This window comes from Lethenteron reissneri, chromosome 33, assembly GCF_015708825.2.
Source record: "Lethenteron reissneri isolate LAM-NWPU_2019-01 chromosome 33, ASM1570882v1, whole genome shotgun sequence".
Classification (NCBI taxonomy): domain Eukaryota; kingdom Metazoa; phylum Chordata; class Hyperoartia; order Petromyzontiformes; family Petromyzontidae; genus Lethenteron; species Lethenteron reissneri.
The window spans coordinates 416,232-433,989 of NC_083811.1; the positions used below are offsets into that span (position 1 = coordinate 416,232).

Here is a 17,758-nt window from a genome sequence, read left to right on the forward strand (position 1 = left end):
ATTGGCTCGCGGCTGGCCGTGGAGAGGCGGCGTGCGGCCGCAGAGCGCACGGCGCCTCGACGACGCCGCGCCGCGTCCGGTCGCGCCAGATCGAGCCCGCCCCGAGTGGCCGACCTTTGTTACTTTATAGGAAGTTCACTTATGTATACTCTTGACTTATTTGACCACGAGAGCCACACTCCTTGGGTCTTCGGACTCGTTTGCAGTCGGGTGCTGCTACATTGGCTTTTTACTTTAAGAAGTCTGCAGCCAATGAGTGACGAGCCGTGTTTATTGGTCACGTGGGGAGGGAGCCTGAGAACTCGGAGAAAACCCCACGTCTTGCGCAAGGGGAAACACTCCATCCCCGCACAGATGGAAACAGATGGCGATGAGTCAACTTGCTGTACTGCCTTCTGCTGGTGAGCCAGGGTACGACACCGTCTCGTCGACCACGAGAAGAGAGTTCGCCACAACTGGGTGCGGTGATCCACCAACCCTCGCTGCTGTTCTGATGCGGTTGGCGGTTCCACCAGTGTCGTCGAGGAGGAGGAATAAAGCCGCAATGTTGGGCATTGTTTGGGTCTTGGACGAGGAGGTCTTTGTTCTGACGGGCCACGTGATCTGTGGTCAAGGACCGCGTGATGCGCGTTCTGGTCGCGACGCGAGTGTTGGCCGCCAGGGCTCTGCGTGAGGGCGGCATCCCGAGGGGGCGCGTCTCCTGCGCGCGCTTGGGGTGGAGATCGGCGTCAGACGCCAGAGGGATGCGGGAGGAGAACGACTGCAACTTCAGATGCGCGAAGCGAACACGGCGGGAGGGGGACCCTGGCGCCGGAGTGAGCGGCGCTGCGGGCCACGGCCAGAGCTGTGAGCGCATGCGGCCGGTTCGGTCGTACACAGCAGCAGCAGCAACAACAACAACAATAACAGCAACAACAATAGCAACATCAGCAACAATAGCGACAACAACAGCAGCAACAACATTAGCAATAGCAACAACAGCAACAGCAGCAACAATAACAGCAACAACAGCAGCAACAACAACAGCAGCAACAACAGCAGCAGCAACAACAACAGCAGCAACAACAGCAGCAGCAACAACAGCAGCAACAGACAGCAGCAACTATAATAACAGCAACAATAGCAGCAACAAAAGCAGCAACAGCAGCAGCAGCACAGATACAATGCGAGTGTGGGGTTTTCTGAATCGGGGCACAATCAGTAGATACGTGGACGCACGGTCCACGCGATCCGATATTGAACCCAGCGTTCAATATTCAGCCGGAATGTTCAAGGGCAACGCCACTCCTCGGCAAGAACACGCGTCACGACGCATCGATGTCGCATTGTTTAACAGAATACCACGCGGACGACAACGCCGAGTTCACGCATCTACTGCCTCTGAACCCGTCCATGGGAATGTAATGATGGAAATTTCACATTCTTATGACGGGGGGAGGGGGGCAGTCCTTTCGTATAACAACCACTCGACTTCCTTAAAAAGTGGTATTCATCTTTTATCAGCCACGGAGATCGTATGGAAATTATTAGAAACCCAATGAGTTTGATTCTCGAAAACCACGCGGTCTGAATGTGGAGTGTCGCATTGCTCGCAGTCACAGAACCAACCCCGCGCCCACTCCGAGCTCCACTCGCCACCGCTCACACCAAGGGGATGCGGCCGCCAAGCCCCCGACCCTGGTCCCCCGTCCGAAGAGTGAGGCAACCCCTCGGTCAGAGTCCGTGGTGATGACCGGGACCCCGAAAGGGGCTCCCACGGGGGGAGTCGCGATAGCGGGGGCTGGCGAGTGGGCTCAACCCCCGCCCCCCGTGCAGGAGTCATGCGGACGCTGCTCACGCGCCGTGGCGTAATCACAAAGAGAGAGTTCACAGCGATCCGATCCCAACATCAACATCAGCGGCGCATATTACAACGCAATCAACCACCCATCACCAACATCCACATCATCCACCACCCATCGCGCATCGCCCACCACCACAACCACCATTTATCGCCACCAACATCACCGTGACCCATCGCGCACGACCGACACCATCTCTCGTTACCCACAGCAATCACAGGCGACGCGCATCGTTGGCTCACAGTGATTTTTGTCGGGGAAACACGATGGGGGAACACGCCCCCCCCCGGCCCCATCTAACCCCAGCTTCCCCCATCCACGGGCAGTGATTGAAGGCGGGCAGAGATCAGTTTGGGAAGATATGGAAGCGCCTGGGAGACGGCTGGAGTGGAAAACTGAGCGTGGATCGTGCGAAGCGACTTTTCCAAAGCGCCCAGAGTGCGACGCGTGACCCGTGGAGCAGCACCGCGGGCACTGACGAAGAGGACGGATCACAACACTAAGAAGTGCGCCAAGAATCACGGCGAGAGGTACGCTCGGGATTGCAAATGGGGGACAGAAAAGGAACGCGGGAACACGCGCGCGAACAGCAACGCCATCAGTAAGAGTGCAGGAAGGTGCGAGGGTTTGGGCAGACGACGCGTCGCTGGCGGGACGATGGCTGTGGTCGAAGCTACTGGCAGAGTGACAGCCAAAGGAGAGAAACGCATCCGAGAGGGACATCCGCCGCGGAGATGGAGCGACGACAACGGTTGTGCGCAGGTGTCGGGTGAATTGTTTCATCGTGAGACTGTGAGAGATAAACGAGATTAAACAATTCGTCTTATTTCACCAGGCAAGGCCCACTGAGCTGCGTAGCTCTTTTCCGAAGCGACCTGGCCACACGTGACAGCTCGACGAAGTGGCTATTCACGTGGACATTCATAGCAGCCAAATACTCTAAACGCAAGTTTCTAAATCTGGAGTGAAATACCGCAGGACCCGGAGAAAAACCCACGCGACCACGGGGAAAGAGAGAGACACGCAAACTCCAAGTATACAGCAGGCGTCAGGGTTGAGATCGAACCCACGTCCTCCTGTATACCAGGCGAGGTAGTTGACATCTCGACACCGGCAGACCTTCACCCATCACATCACCATCACTCAACACCCCGATCATCACCCCCCGTGGGCGTCGCCCCCTCTCGCGCTCTGATTGGCCGTGCCCGCACCCCACGCGAGATTTGTTGTTGTTCCACGGATCCCATAAAAGTTGGGCCGCGGGAGCGCTCGACATGAATCGCAGAGAGAGGTCGAGAGTGACAGGGAAGAGCGAGAGACAGAGGGAGAGAGACAGCGAGAGTGACAGGGAAGAGCGAGAGACAGAGAGAGAGACAGCGAGAGTGACAGAGAAGAGAGAGAGACAGCGAGAGTGACAGGGAAGAGCGAGACGGGGAGAGTTCCGGATAAATCGAGATAGAGAGTTGACATCGGTCACTGAGAACGCGGAGACTCAGAGATGGACGCGATCACGAAGACCCACAACGGCGCGGGTTCCAAGCATTCGGAGTCGGTGAGTGACCCCCCCCCCCCCACTCCGCCCAGACCCTGCTCCTAACAGCAGTCACATTGCACACACGCGCATTCGTGAATGCGCTGAGCGAAATCAGAAAACGATGAAAGTTTCCCAAGGGAGGCATCACAACTATCCACATCTCTCCCCATCGTCAACGTCACCACCCGAACCCCATCGGAAACCCTCCCGCAAACCCCAACATTATGATGGCTCTACTTTAAAAAGGGGCCATTTCCCGAAACGTCGACTCTAAGTCTTTTTTAAACGTCGTTGATTTGTGTTCTTATTGTGCTCACTTCAACACTGCCAACGAATGATGAAGTTTCAGAATCAGAAGTCAGAAGTTTACTTCACGAGTGAAGCCCATTGAGTTAAGAAGATTTTTTTAAGGGTCCGACTCGGCCGGCAGACAACATCAAAGCATTCTACAATTAGAGATTATAAAATAAAAATTTAATAATAATATTAATTATATTTCGATTTAAAGCTTTCGTGACTGCAGGGATTCATCTTCTTGGTTCTTTCGGTAAAGTCACGTAGAAGGGAAGTAATAAAATAATAAAAATAACGTGACTTTACCGAAAGAACCAAGAAGAATATTAAGAATATTAATTATGTTGTACATTTTTATTTACACATCCACCTTAGTGATTTTAAAATAGTCAGTTTACATGAGAACAGAGATGGCAGAATTGAGATGCCAAGAGACGAAACTGGGTGGTTCCACAACTTTCAGATTTTGGAAAAATGAGAGTGTACCTGTCGGCAATAAAGAACCTCCGTGTCCCAATCAAAGTATCATCATCACGACCACCACCAACTACCACAACCACCACTACCACCGCCGCCACCATCAACAACATTCACCCCTCTCACCAAAACGTTAAAAAAAATACAATCGTGAGGTTTCTGTTCTCACCAAAGACAAACTCAAACAAAAGACAAAGATCTCCCATGTAGCTTTCACCAGACTGCTGGGGCAAGTGCTGTTAGCGAGCACCTATGAAGGCTGGCACGGCACACTAAGGGGTGGGTGGCCAACACCACGCCCAGCCGCCTTTGTATCCCCAGTGGCGATGTTTACACATCTCACCATGTACTTATTTGAGGCTGAGTCGGCTAATGGGAAGTCCAGGACCGATTCAGATAATCGTCACTGGTGGTGTTGGCCGCGGGCGGGAAACGAACTCGGGTCGCCGGGTTCGTAACGCGCTGGCCGTTCGACTTCCGCTCCTCCCCACTATCATCAGCATTAGCGTCCCCGCACTCTCAGCATCCTCCCCACGTAATCGTCATTAACATCATCATCATAGTCGCGACTGAATTATAGTCAACGTCAACTCGGCGTTGTCACGGCCGGGTGTTGACTCCATCCTAACTCCAAAACACGTGGAGCCGTGCGTGCGGGGAGCCTTCGGTGTCCACCAACCTGGGCGTCGTGAACACCTCCAGGATACAATGGACAAGTCGGGCCGTAAAGCCCAGCCACACTCATAACTGTAACTGACAATCTGACTCTCGATCCGTTATAATTGGACTCATTCTCGTCACTCGTAGGAGTAGTACTGTAGTAGTCGTCGTGAAGGACATTTATACCCCTGAAGGAAACATTCCGCGCTGTTTGTTGCGGGCTGCTTGATGCTGTGGGCCCTTTATGGTTCTTGAGCTTAGAAACCGCGATTAGAGAAACCCACGCGGAACAATGGTCTTACTGGCAGCCAGGGGGCCCTGGGGGCAGCTAGGGGGCCTTGGGGGCAGCCAGGGGGCCCTAGGGGTCCTTGGGGGCCCTAGGGGCAGCCAGGGGGCCTTGGGGGCAGCCAGGGGGCCCTGTGGGCAGCTAGAGAGCCCTGGGGGCAGCCAGGGGGCCCTGGGGGCAGCAAGGGGGCCCTGGGGGCAGCCAGTGGGTAGCCAGGGGGCCCTGGGGTAGCCAGGGGTAGCCAGGGGGCCCTGGGAGCAGCCAGGGGTTCTGTTTAAACATCGCAAAGCGGTGGCGTCCGTCACCTAAATTGTTGAGAATTCATATAGTGCGAGGTAGAAGGTGTGGGGGCTGTGGGAGGAGAGTGGGGGGGGGCTCATATTCTCGTTTTAATCTCTCAGATTCATTCCCCCGCGCTATTTAGTGCCCCCCCCCCCCACCTCCCGGTGAAACTCGGAGTTGCTCAACTTGTAGGGCAAGAGGGGGTGGGTGGTGTTGTATATGTTGGGTATGAAAATTTGTTATGTTGTATGCGTGCGTGGGTGAAATTATTATGTTGTATGTGTGGGTTATGAATATTCAGTGGAAATAATAATAATTAATGAAATTTGGCCAAATGTGTAATTATCCGGAAATATGTTAATTATGTAATTACGCACATTTTAATTATGCCAATTCGAGAGGTAATCGTATTAATTATGCGAGTGGGTGTAATTATGATAACGCAAGTCGTTATGATAACCAGACCCCGGTTCACCCCGTTATCGCTTTAACATTTACTGAGTATGTATTAGTGTGTTTATTAAGGTCACCAAGTTCAAATCTCAACGCAGAAGCAGATCTTATGCATAGATTTCAGGAAAGAATCACACAACCACTTCTGTATTGATCAATTTATTACTAATTCAACCTTAACTATGATATAGTATGCGAACTCTCAATCCCGGAACGTCAATACGGCATCAATACAGTATCATCAACGATTGTCTGATTTCACTTTGACAACGGCACATGGATCCCGCATAACGCGATGGTTGTTAGTGAGAGAGAGAGTCGTTAAAACATGCAAATACTATGCTAAGAAAACCTTAACGTTAATGAATGATTATACTCAATATTGTTCACGCAGTACCGCACTCCTTATTGATCATACGCAACCCTTATCACGTTGTTAACACCTTGGGTCACGGAACAGTTGAATATTCTGTAGAGGATGCGAGTACGTGCGGCGATTATGACTGAAAGATACTTGAAAGATTATACGGCGATAAAAAAACACAATCAAAAACAGTTATTATTCTTAAAGGCACCAATCTCAACAGATACATCGGCAGGTTATCTGACAGCAGAACGGCTCGGAGTAAGGGCCTGCGACGGTGCTCCTTTTCCGAAGATCGTTATCTTATACCAAGTTTACTAATTGGGGACCAGATCACCTGATAAGGATCCGGTGGGCCACCACTCCCCACGTGAGCGTGGCTCGGCGGAAGGAGGTGCCAAGAATCAGTTCGTATTGATGGATCTGTTGGGAATTTATGCGATTAAGAGTACAGCCCACTAAATATTAAAGATAAAAATTAAGAATACTCTTATACGACGGATGGCCACCACTCGGTCTCGTTGTGATGCCTTCCCAGCCACGGATGACTTATGGGTTCGAGTGTGTTTGAGTGGTAAGAGTTGTCTTGAATAGTCAGTGTTCGGAGTCGATTCTTTATGTCAACAGACGCCTGGTGGTCGTGTGGTGAGGGGGCGGTGCGCGTCATACGTATCAGGCGCTCCCCTGTCACCGTGGTGAATTGCTCGGATGGCTGTTGATACGCTGTCGCAGTTCGGAACCCGGTCGGTAGGTGGCGCCCACAACTCGCTCGTAGCGTGCAGCGCTGGATCGTCGCCAAGTCGCGACGCTCACCACCGGCGGCAGCGGAGATCTCCGGCGGCAGCAGAGATTGACGAGCTGAAGATGAGTCGAGCCGACCCGCTGGTCGCAGCTCGCTCCTGAGTCGACCCTCCCGGTCGAGCTCGCTCCTGGGTCGACCCGCTGGTCGCCCTCGCTCCTGAGTCGACTCTCTGGTCGCACTCCTGAGTGGACCCGCTCTGGTCGCACTCGTTCCTGAGTCGACCCTCCCGGTCGAGCTTCTGAGTGGACCCTCCCGTCGCACTGGTTTCCAATGTTCAGGATCCGTTCCTTTATGCTGAAAAATCCCCCTGGATCCCGCCCACAAGGCGGGGCTTCCGATTTTTGCTGTGTCAGGATCTGTCCGTAGGCAGGTGTGTCCATGTGTGTGTCCGTATGTCCTTGTGTGCATCACTGACGGTATATTCCGTTGTCAACTCCCTCCATAAAACCCACGAGCAAACAACCAGATGTTACAAATTGTCTCGAAGTCGTCTCTCTGTCTGGGTGCAATTTATCTCTTGTCTGGCCTTCTTCATGAACCCAAAACACAGACGTTACAAATCGTCTCATAGGCGTCTTTGTTCGTGTTGCACAACCTGGAGGGGGGCAACACTCTCTCCGACCCGGCGCACAAAGAAATGGTTAAAAGTTTTAAGTTAACATTTGTCCCTTACTATTTCACAGTTATGATTCTGTATGTAACCTAAGGTCTGTCGTTTCCCATCGTGGTGCTTGACTCAAGTGTAGGTTTCCCCGAGCGTATACACACTCCTATCCCGCGCTGCGGGGATACAAAGACGGCCGGGATCTCCCTTTCTCTCCGACCCTGGGTTTAACATCGTTTTTTTTTTTATTATGTATTATATTCGACCTGGTTGTGATTCATCCCGTTATCCTGGCTTTTCATAAGTTTTACTTTGTCTTTTCATGCATATACTTATTACTATTAATTTATTCCCGATATCTTAGGTTAAGGGGTAAGTTTCTTGATCCTAGGAATTCGTATTCCTTGGTGCCTGGATGGTTATATAAGCGGAATATAGTTTACGGTGAATAGCGTTAACATTGATGTTATGTGCGATATTATGTATTGTGATGTCTTTAACTTAACTTGTTTGTCAGGGCTTTACTGACACGAAGTTGCATTCCATAGCCCGCAGTCTTTGCCCCACCCTATCTCTGCTCGCCGTTGTTGTTGCCTGCCGTTAATTCAAGGCCTCATTAATTTCCGTCACCCCTGAGTAGGTGAGGGCGGTTGAACCTTGGAGTCAGTTCTGGTTTTTGTCTGCCTGCTTCTTCTTGTGTCCCCTGACCCCGGGAGTTATTATTCTACTTTATGGCCTGTCGAAGCCCCACTCGCTGTTGCTGGGCTGGTGTTGTTCCCGGCTTTTTGCTTACGTTTGCAGTTCGCCGTGCTCTTGATTTCCTTCCCTCTTCAACCTTATATTGACTATTCGCTCCTGTCTGGGTGCGATTCAATTTTGACTTAGGAAGGTTCTGATTGTCATATGCTTCGGGTCGAATTGTATAGAAAGTATTGAAGTATGGAAATAACATTTCATATTGACTTAATAATGGTGATGGTTCAGTAGGCGTAACTTGTGGCCTGGTTTAATTGGAGTGGGTGTGAATATCGATAACTTTAGCCTACCCTGTTGTTAAATTCCGACTTTAACGTTACTTTAATAGCAATACAGAATAATTGAGCTTTTTGTCTTAACTAGGCGAATGCGAACTTCTGGTGACCCCCGCAGCCGTGTTGTTCAGCTGGGTCTTGTGCCTTGAGAGATATACAACCCTCTTTTAAATCACCTCTCCCCCTGTCCACCTTCTGCTCTGGGAGTGTTTATTCTTGATTCCAGGTCCAAGGCCCCCTCACATCCAGACGCGCAGGGTTGTTTACATCAGCTCCCCCCCTGTGCACGTGTTCTAACTAGCTCGGAATTCCTGAACACACAATCAGTGATGATTCCTGGCTTTCTGTGGTTGTGATTTAGACAAAGGCGCCTCTGTTTCTTCCATTGCCTTTGAGTCGACACTGCCCTATTATTTGCCCATGTGCTGAGGTCATAGAATTCGTTTTGACTTCAGTAATATTAACATTCAGTATTGGATTAGCAAATGGGCAATGGTTCATTGATGTAGCTCGCAGCCTGGTCTCCAGTTTGAGCGAGCGCGAGGATCGATAATTTAGCCTACTCTGTTGTTGAATTTCGAATTTTGACGTTACTTTAAAACCATGCAGGATGATTGGGCTTTTGCCTTAACTATGTCTGGCTGACACTCCCACTGTCTCTGCCGCCTGCACGGGTGACATGTGCCCGTTCATCAGGCCTTATCTTCCCTTGAAGCAACGTTGTAAATTCTGCCATCCTAGCCCTCCTCCGGTTCATTACTTAACAACACCTGGTGTTTTGCAGTTTGCTGCGCTTGGTGTGTTTCACTCATTAAAAAAAACAAGTAAAAAGATAATATATAAAAATCATCAAATATTATTAATCTCAATTATGGAAGAAGGGTTAGTATACAACATTCCGCCCTTTTAAAAATGACCAGTGGTCAAATGGCCACGGGTTATTTTTAAAAAAATGTATACCCTTCTTCCATCATGAACCATCGATTGTCCTCAAGTTTTGCTGCTATTCCTTACAACGCGCGCGTACGTGTCACAACTTAACATGGTTATTTTGAATTGAGCAAAGAAAATTAAACAAGCGTTAAACATCGATATTGCGTTACATCGGTTCTGATACATCATGACTCCGACGAATATTCATTTTTGTTTTTGTTAAATCCTGGGAAACGCTAGGTAGCGGTTTCGAACGCATTTATGCGTTACTTTCCTCATGTTGCCTCGTTCACCACTTATCACTTCGATAATTCGATCACGGTTTTCGGGGTTCGTTTTTGTAGTTTCTTCTCTCACTCTCTGTGTCGTGGGAGTGTGTGGTGAAAAATTGTGCTGCACATAACCAGAATTCGCGCACCCGACCCACTTTGACCCTTGGTTCGAGGCATTCGCTCTCTCTGCGATTACATGCACATTTGCCGAGTCCGTGTGTCGATTTAATTCTGTCCCTCGTAATGTTGCCCTCTTTGTTTTTACTAGTGTGTTGGATTTCAACACCATTCCCGATACGTCATGGACATTCGTCTCCATTTTAGCACTCCGATCCACATAATTTTTGGTTTCCCTTGGATATTTTCCATTCAAAGGCTCATGCCTGCGCTCCTCAGGGCGTGTCCCTGCTGTCTGTTTTTGTACTGTCCGATCACGCTTCAATGCAACCCTGTCCTTGTATTCGATCCGCGCGTCATTTACGGGAGTACTGTCCACGTTTTTGCCCGCCCTGTCACTTGCAGCCTGCCTGTATTTCACATTGAGCGCCGGGTTTAACACCTCGGCGGGTGTGGCGCGTATGGGCTGCCCGCTCTCAATCACTGTGGATGGTTCATCACGTATTTGGACCGTATTCTGTGTTATTCCTCTATTCCCTCCTGGTATAGCCGGTGGAGGAATTGGTCGGAATTGTATCGATTGTGTTTGACCTCCCATCCTGCGATTCTCGTGAATGTTCGCATCCATACCTCCGCGGTATGTGTAACACCTTCCCGCTAGGTGGTTATCTTCCCATCTCTGTGCGTAATTTGAACCTTGCGTGTGTCGTGGGATGGGGTGTTGATATGGTTCTGTTCTGAACCTCCCCCTCCTACGATTCTCCTGCACCCTTGGCCCAGTGTTTTTCCCATTTGGGTGCCAAATTTTCCTGGATTGTTACTTCGCCATCCCTGTGGGTAATCTTGACCTTGCGCATGTCGGGGCATGGGGTGTTGGTATGGTTCTATTCTGAACCTCCCCCTCCTGCGATTCTCCTGAATGTTCGGCTTTGTGCCGCTCTCATTCTCGTGCCAACCTCTCTCTGGGTTATTTTGCCATGTGTGCGTGCGTTTCTGCTGCTCTCTGCATGGTGGGACTGCTCGGTGATTTTTATTCCTCTCTGAGAGGCTGGGTTCCTCATCCCTCTCCCTGTGTTCTGGATCCGAATTATGATTCTTAGCTCTGTATAACCATGCCATGTACGCCTTGCTCTCTATGCGGCGTAAGGATGCGGTTTCTGGATTCAAAACCATTCTCACCCTTTCTGTAATCTCTGGGCTCAAGGATTCAAAAAACATTATTTTGAACATTTTATCCCCTTCGTGGTATTGATTCACATCGCCTGCGTAATACGCTCTTTTAAATTGGACGAGGTAGTCACGTGGATCTTGGTCCATGCCCTGGGTCATCGATTTTACAGCATAAAACCCCTCAGTGAGTGTCGAATATTCTCCAAACTTCCGAATCACTGCCAGGCTCAATTGTTTAAAATCATTTCTAACCTTGTGTGGTAGTGACTTTACCCATGGAATAGATTCTTTATGTAAGGTCCGTTTCAACAAACTCGCTTTTTCATCCCGTCTCCTCAGCCCTCTAATCATTGCCTCCTCTTCCACTGTCGCGATATGTGTGTGGATATCCATAGTCTTATTGTGGGGGTCAAAATCGGGAATTCTGACTAGAGCCTTGTCCATCAACTTAAGGGTTTTACTGGTGAACAGGTATTCCGAAAGTTGATTGCTGACAGCGTCATCATCAAACAAGTTATCATCAGGCAATCTGTCACTTTGGTCTGTGCTGTGTCTCCTGTGTTTAAGTGGTGTGCATTTTCTGTGTGCGCGCCCAGTGCCGTGTCGCTCGTGTTGCCATTTCCCTTCAGTTTTTGCCTCTGCCCTTAGTGTACCATGTCCTGGCGATTTTACTTTAACTTTTGTGCGATCAATCCCTGGACTCTGTCCACGTACCCAAGAGAGTGATTTGATGTTACTTCCATATTTATTTTGTGGCTCAACGTCTGTGAGTTTCGCTGGTGTCGCGAGCTTTGACTTCTCCTCCCTCTCGAGGGCGTCTGCTGCTTCAATTTGTTGTTCTATTTGTTCTTCTATTGTAAGGACTCTTCCCTCTTGGTTTGGATCTAGGGCCTTCGTGGTTTCGGGCGGCTCAATTGAAAGTTCCTTTTGCGTTACTATCGGTTGAGTTGCCTTGGCTTCATCCGAGGGTAATACGCTCTTGCCCTTGGGTTCTCCTTCATCAGTTTGCAGTTCGTCGGTTTGGCCTCCAGGGGGCGGTATATACTCCATGAGGAGACGGTCTTTCGGTGATACTGACTCTAAGTCGGCTTCCTTTCGGACTTCTCTCAGTCTGTTAGTCATTAGCTGAGTGATTCGAATTCCTGCGGGGAGCTTGTCTTCGTTCCTGATTGTCGTTGATAGGTCGTCGAGCTCTTGTGTTATCACTTGGATTCCCGTGGAGTCTCTCATAACGTCTTCATCTTCTGAGTCCCTTTGTTTCTCCGGCATTGACTGTGCCCAAATTTGTCGGGATTCAAGGTTCACAATGGGTTTCAGGCGATTCAGTAGTTCGATCCCAAAAATCAGTTCTTTACCTGGGTATTGTACGACATATAGGGGATGGTTCATGTTGATTTTGTTGAACGTCAACTTCGTCATAACTTTGCCGAAAGGTCGCATGTGGGTCCCTTCACATCCTGAGTAGGTAAGTTTACTTGGCATCATTTGTAGTGTTTCATTCTTCCTCTGGAGGGCAGTCTGGAGTTCGTCAAATAATTCTCTGGATATCATGGATATTTCTGCTCCAGTATCACAAAGGCCCTGGCTGGTCAGGGTGTCTTGCAGTATTACTTCCACGTGGACTCGTCCGACTGGTCCTACGGGAATCAATTCCCCCAGATGGTACCCTTTTCCCTCTGGTACCACTTCGGTGATTGCTTCGAGGCTTCTTGTCTTCCCTACGTTCACTTGGGCTACCTTTGCTCTGGGTGTGTCCTCCTCTTGTGTGGGTATAGTTGGTATTCTTCCCTTCGCTACTTGCATGGAAGTCTTCATACTCCCTAGGAGCTCTTTTTCCATCCTAATGTGGTGAGCATATCGATTCCTGTTAGCTAACGGCGGTCTATGCTCTATTGCTGGTGGAGGCGGCAGTAGGGGACGATATGGTGACTGGTTTGGTGGGCGTCGGCCTCCGCGGGGTAGGTGTGGCCCGTCACTCTCTCTTCCTCGTCCATAATTCCAGCCTCCGCCCTCTTCTGAATTCCATGGTGGTGGCGGCTGTGGGTGCCAAGTTCCTCTGGCCTCGTTCCTCCCCCCACGTGGAACGTTATTCAGCGTGTTGTGGACGGGTGTCGATTCTATTGGGTTAGGCGCCCTCTCCTGGGGGAATTCATGTCTACCCCGTGTGGCGCTAATATTATTCCTTGGAGATTCGCTTCCCTCCAGATCGAGGCATTCTTTATCTCTGGTGACGATGTGGGTTTTGGCTATGCCAGTGGTTTTCCGTCCGTTCACCCAGGCCGTGTGGGCCTTGCTTTCAATCTGGCGTAGGGAGGCAGTCTCGGGGTCCAACATCATTCCTACTATTCTCACTATTTCAGGTCTCAATGATTGGAAGAACATCACTTTTAAGACTGTCTTATCTCCCTGGGCATTGTCCACGTCCCCTGCGTAATATGCTTTCTTAAGGCGTAGGAGATAATCTCGTGGGTCTTCGTCTACACGCTGGGTCATCAACTTTGCCGCGTTCAATCCTTCGGATAGTGTGGAGTATTCCCCAAATCTCTTAACTACTGCTCGGCTCAATTGTTTAAAGTCACTCTTCACCCTATTTGGCAGGGAGGCTACCCATGGTCTGGCGGGTTCATGTAGGCTCCTTGATAATAAACATGCCTTTTCTGCTGATTTACCCAGACCCCGGATCTTAGCCTCCTGTTCTACTGTAGTTATGTGAGTGTGGATATCCCTGTTTTTGTTATGTGGATCGAAATAGGGAATTCTCACGAGTGCTTTGTCCATTAGTTTTAGTGTCTTACTGTTAAAAGTGTGTTGTTCGTCATCAGTGGTGTCGGTTCCTGAGGAGTGCTCCCTTGAGCTACCCTTGTCTCCACTATCACTGTTGTCATGTGTCCCGTGTCTGTGTCGTGATCTCCCTCTGTCCGAGGATTCGTATCTGTCCCGTTGCTTGTGTCTCTTGTTTTCCTTATGTGGGTCTTGTGATTCGTGCTTGTGGGTTGGTGTGCGTGATCTCCTTGAGCGGTGTCTATGTGGTGAGTGTTTTTGTCCTCGACCTTCATGCTGCCTACTACGTGTGTGGTGCCTGCTAGGTGAGGTGTTGAATTTATGTTTGTCTCGTGCTTCATGGTTATCGGGATTCCTGTCTCTGGGATTTTTGGTGCGGGTGGTTTTGCGTGGGTGATTTTTACATGTCATGCGTCCCTCTGGTGAGCTCTCTCTGGTACCCATGTCGTGTTGGTCATTGTCAGAGGAGTCAGTGTTAGATGAGCCGTCACCATCACGGTGGCTCTGCTTAACATAACTTTTGTAGTGCCTTTTGCACCTGTTACGTGGGTCAACTTGGCTCGGTGATTTCTGCTTATCCCATGGCTCATGCTTGTGTGATGTGCGTCTCTCTGGTGAGCTCCTGTTATCCGTGTCGTGTTGGTCATTGTCAGAGAAGTCAGTGTCAGATGAGCCGTCACCATCACGATGGCTCTGCTTAACATCACTTTTGTAGTGCCTTTTGCACCTGTTACGTGGGTCAATTTGGCTCGGTGATTTCTGCTTATCCCATGGCTCCTGCTTGTGTGATGTGCGTCTCTCTGGTGAGCTCTTGTTACGTGTGTCGTGTTGGTCGTGTTTGTGCGAGGTGCGTTTCTCTGGTGAGCTGTCTCTGTCATCTGCATCATGTCGGTCATACTTGCGTAGCGTGCGTCTGCCTGGTGTTCTGTTTATGTCATGTTTCCCGTCTTGCACCAGCTCCGCCCTTTCCCGCTCTATCATTACAGTGTATCCTGATGACTTAGGGTTAATTATTTGTCTCTCTCTAACGTTGGGGTGGTCGGCCTCATGTTTTCCCGTTTGTATTATTATTTCCTCTTCTCTCTCCTCGATTTGCGAGGGTGTTACTTTATCAAAATTGCTTTGCATAGTAGCCACACTCATTGTGGGATCTGGCCCTGGGCTACGTCCCCGTGGCTCGGAGTGTGGTAAATTGTTACTCCCGTATGTGTTCTGTGTATCAACGTCTGGGTGTTTCACTGGTGCATTTAGTGCGGATTCTTTCTCTCTCACGAGGGCGTGCAGACGCTCTACCTGCACCATTAAGGACAGTTTCTCTTGTCTCTCCCTTTCAAATTTTTCCTCATTCCATAATCTTTCTCTGTCTGTCTGTGCGATGAGATACGAGTCTACCCTCGCTATTTCTGCAATTTTTACGTCACGTTTGGCTTTGCCACATTTCATCACGTCCTTAAGTAGTTTCCTTCTATGGGCCTTAACATCTTCTGTATGGCTCCCCTCCCATATATCTCTCTGCTCCGTCTGCTGGCTAGCAGTCCGTCCAGTACGTTTTAACACAAATTCCCGATATTGTTTTTCCATAGATTCCATCTCCTCCTCAGAGGTCCACTCTGTATCAGTGTTATGCGTTGGTGTGTCAAACTCAGAATGTTGTGGATCCTGTGCCATCTCTATTATGTAGTGTGGTTAATAGACTTAAGAGTGTATCTTAATTCTAACATCTCATGTGCGTCGTGAGTTACTCTAGAATTCCCTTTCAGAGCACATATAAACAATTGTATCACAGGATGCGTCAGTTTAACTCGAGCAAATAATCTCAGCCCAGCTGTCTTTGTTACTCTGCTACTCTGGTATTTCCCTTCAGAGCGCGTTTTGTTTGTATACCCCCGTTTACAATCACAAGGCAACGTTAGTTCACAACACTTTGATTAACACATCAGTGATTCGTTCCTGAATTCATGCATAAACTGTCTGCGAGAGATCCCGGAAGACGAGCCCCCATTATGTTGTATATGTTGGGTATGAAAATTTGTTATGTTGTATGCGTGCGTGGGTGAAATTATTATGTTGTATGTGTGGGTTATGAATATTCAGTGGAAATAATAATAATTAATGAAATTTGGCCAAATGTGTAATTATCCGGAAATATGTTAATTATGTAATTACGCACATTTTAATTATGCCAATTCGAGAGGTAATCGTATTAATTATGCGAGTGGGTGTAATTATGATAACGCAAGTCGTTATGATAACCAGACCCCGGTTCACCCCGTTATCGCTTTAACATTTACTGAGTATGTATTAGTGTGTTTATTAAGGTCACCAAGTTCAAATCTCAACGCAGAAGCAGATCTTATGCATAGATTTCAGGAAAGAATCACACAACCACTTCTGTATTGATCAATTTATTACTAATTCAACCTTAACTATGATATAGTATGCGAACTCTCAATCCCGGAACGTCAATACGGCATCAATACAGTATCATCAACGATTGTCTGATTTCACTTTGACAACGGCACATGGATCCCGCATAACGCGATGGTTGTTAGTGAGAGAGAGAGTCGTTAAAACATGCAAATACTATGCTAAGAAAACCTTAACGTTAATGAATGATTATACTCAATATTGTTCACGCAGTACCGCACTCCTTATTGATCATACGCAACCCTTATCACGTTGTTAACACCTTGGGTCACGGAACAGTTGAATATTCTGTAGAGGATGCGAGTACGTGCGGCGATTATGACTGAAAGATACTTGAAAGATTATACGGCGATAAAAAAAACACAATCAAAAACAGTTATTATTCTTAAAGGCACCAATCTCAACAGATACATCGGCAGGTTATCTGACAGCAGAACGGCTCGGAGTAAGGGCCTGCGACGGTGCTCCTTTTCCGAAGATCGTTATCTTATACCAAGTTTACTAATTGGGGACCAGATCACCTGATAAGGATCCGGTGGGCCACCACTCCCCACGTGAGCGTGGCTCGGCGGAAGGAGGTGCCAAGAATCAGTTCGTATTGATGGATCTGTTGGGAATTTATGCGATTAAGAGTACAGCCCACTAAATATTAAAGATAAAAATTAAGAATACTCTTATACGACGGATGGCCACCACTCGGTCTCGTTGTGATGCCTTCCCAGCCACGGATGACTTATGGGTTCGAGTGTGTTTGAGTGGTAAGAGTTGTCTTGAATAGTCAGTGTTCGGAGTCGATTCTTTATGTCAACAGACGCCTGGTGGTCGTGTGGTGAGGGGGCGGTGCGCGTCATACGTATCAGGCGCTCCCCTGTCACCGTGGTGAATTGCTCGGATGGCTGTTGATACGCTGTCGCAGTTCGGAACCCGGTCGGTAGGTGGCGCCCACAACTCGCTCGTAGCGTGCAGCGCTGGATCGTCGCCAAGTCGCGACGCTCACCACCGGCGGCAGCGGAGATCTCCGGCGGCAGCAGAGATTGACGAGCTGAAGATGAGTCGAGCCGACCCGCTGGTCGCAGCTCGCTCCTGAGTCGACCCTCCCGGTCGAGCTCGCTCCTGGGTCGACCCGCTGGTCGCCCTCGCTCCTGAGTCGACTCTCTGGTCGCACTCCTGAGTGGACCCGCTCTGGTCGCACTCGTTCCTGAGTCGACCCTCCCGGTCGAGCTTCTGAGTGGACCCTCCCGTCGCACTGGTTTCCAATGTTCAGGATCCGTTCCTTTATGCTGAAAAATCCCCCTGGATCCCGCCCACAAGGCGGGGCTTCCGATTTTTGCTGTGTCAGGATCTGTCCGTAGGCAGGTGTGTCCATGTGTGTGTCCGTATGTCCTTGTGTGCATCACTGACGGTATATTCCGTTGTCAACTCCCTCCATA

At 49.4% G+C, this 17,758-nt stretch overlaps 1 protein-coding gene across 1 annotated transcript in view; it reads left to right on the forward strand.

Annotated features, from left to right (window-relative positions):
• The first annotated feature begins 3,108 nt into the window (after nucleotides 1-3,108).
• The window catches only part of LOC133350420 (phenylalanine-4-hydroxylase-like), a 35,399-nt gene continuing 20,749 nt past the window's right edge, over nucleotides 3,109-17,758 (forward strand). Inside the window, exon 1 of the mRNA XM_061564759.1 lies at nucleotides 3,109-3,393. Coding sequence (XP_061420743.1) covers nucleotides 3,340-3,393 — 54 coding nt within the window. The 5' untranslated portion in view covers nucleotides 3,109-3,339. The remainder of the gene's footprint in view (nucleotides 3,394-17,758) is intronic.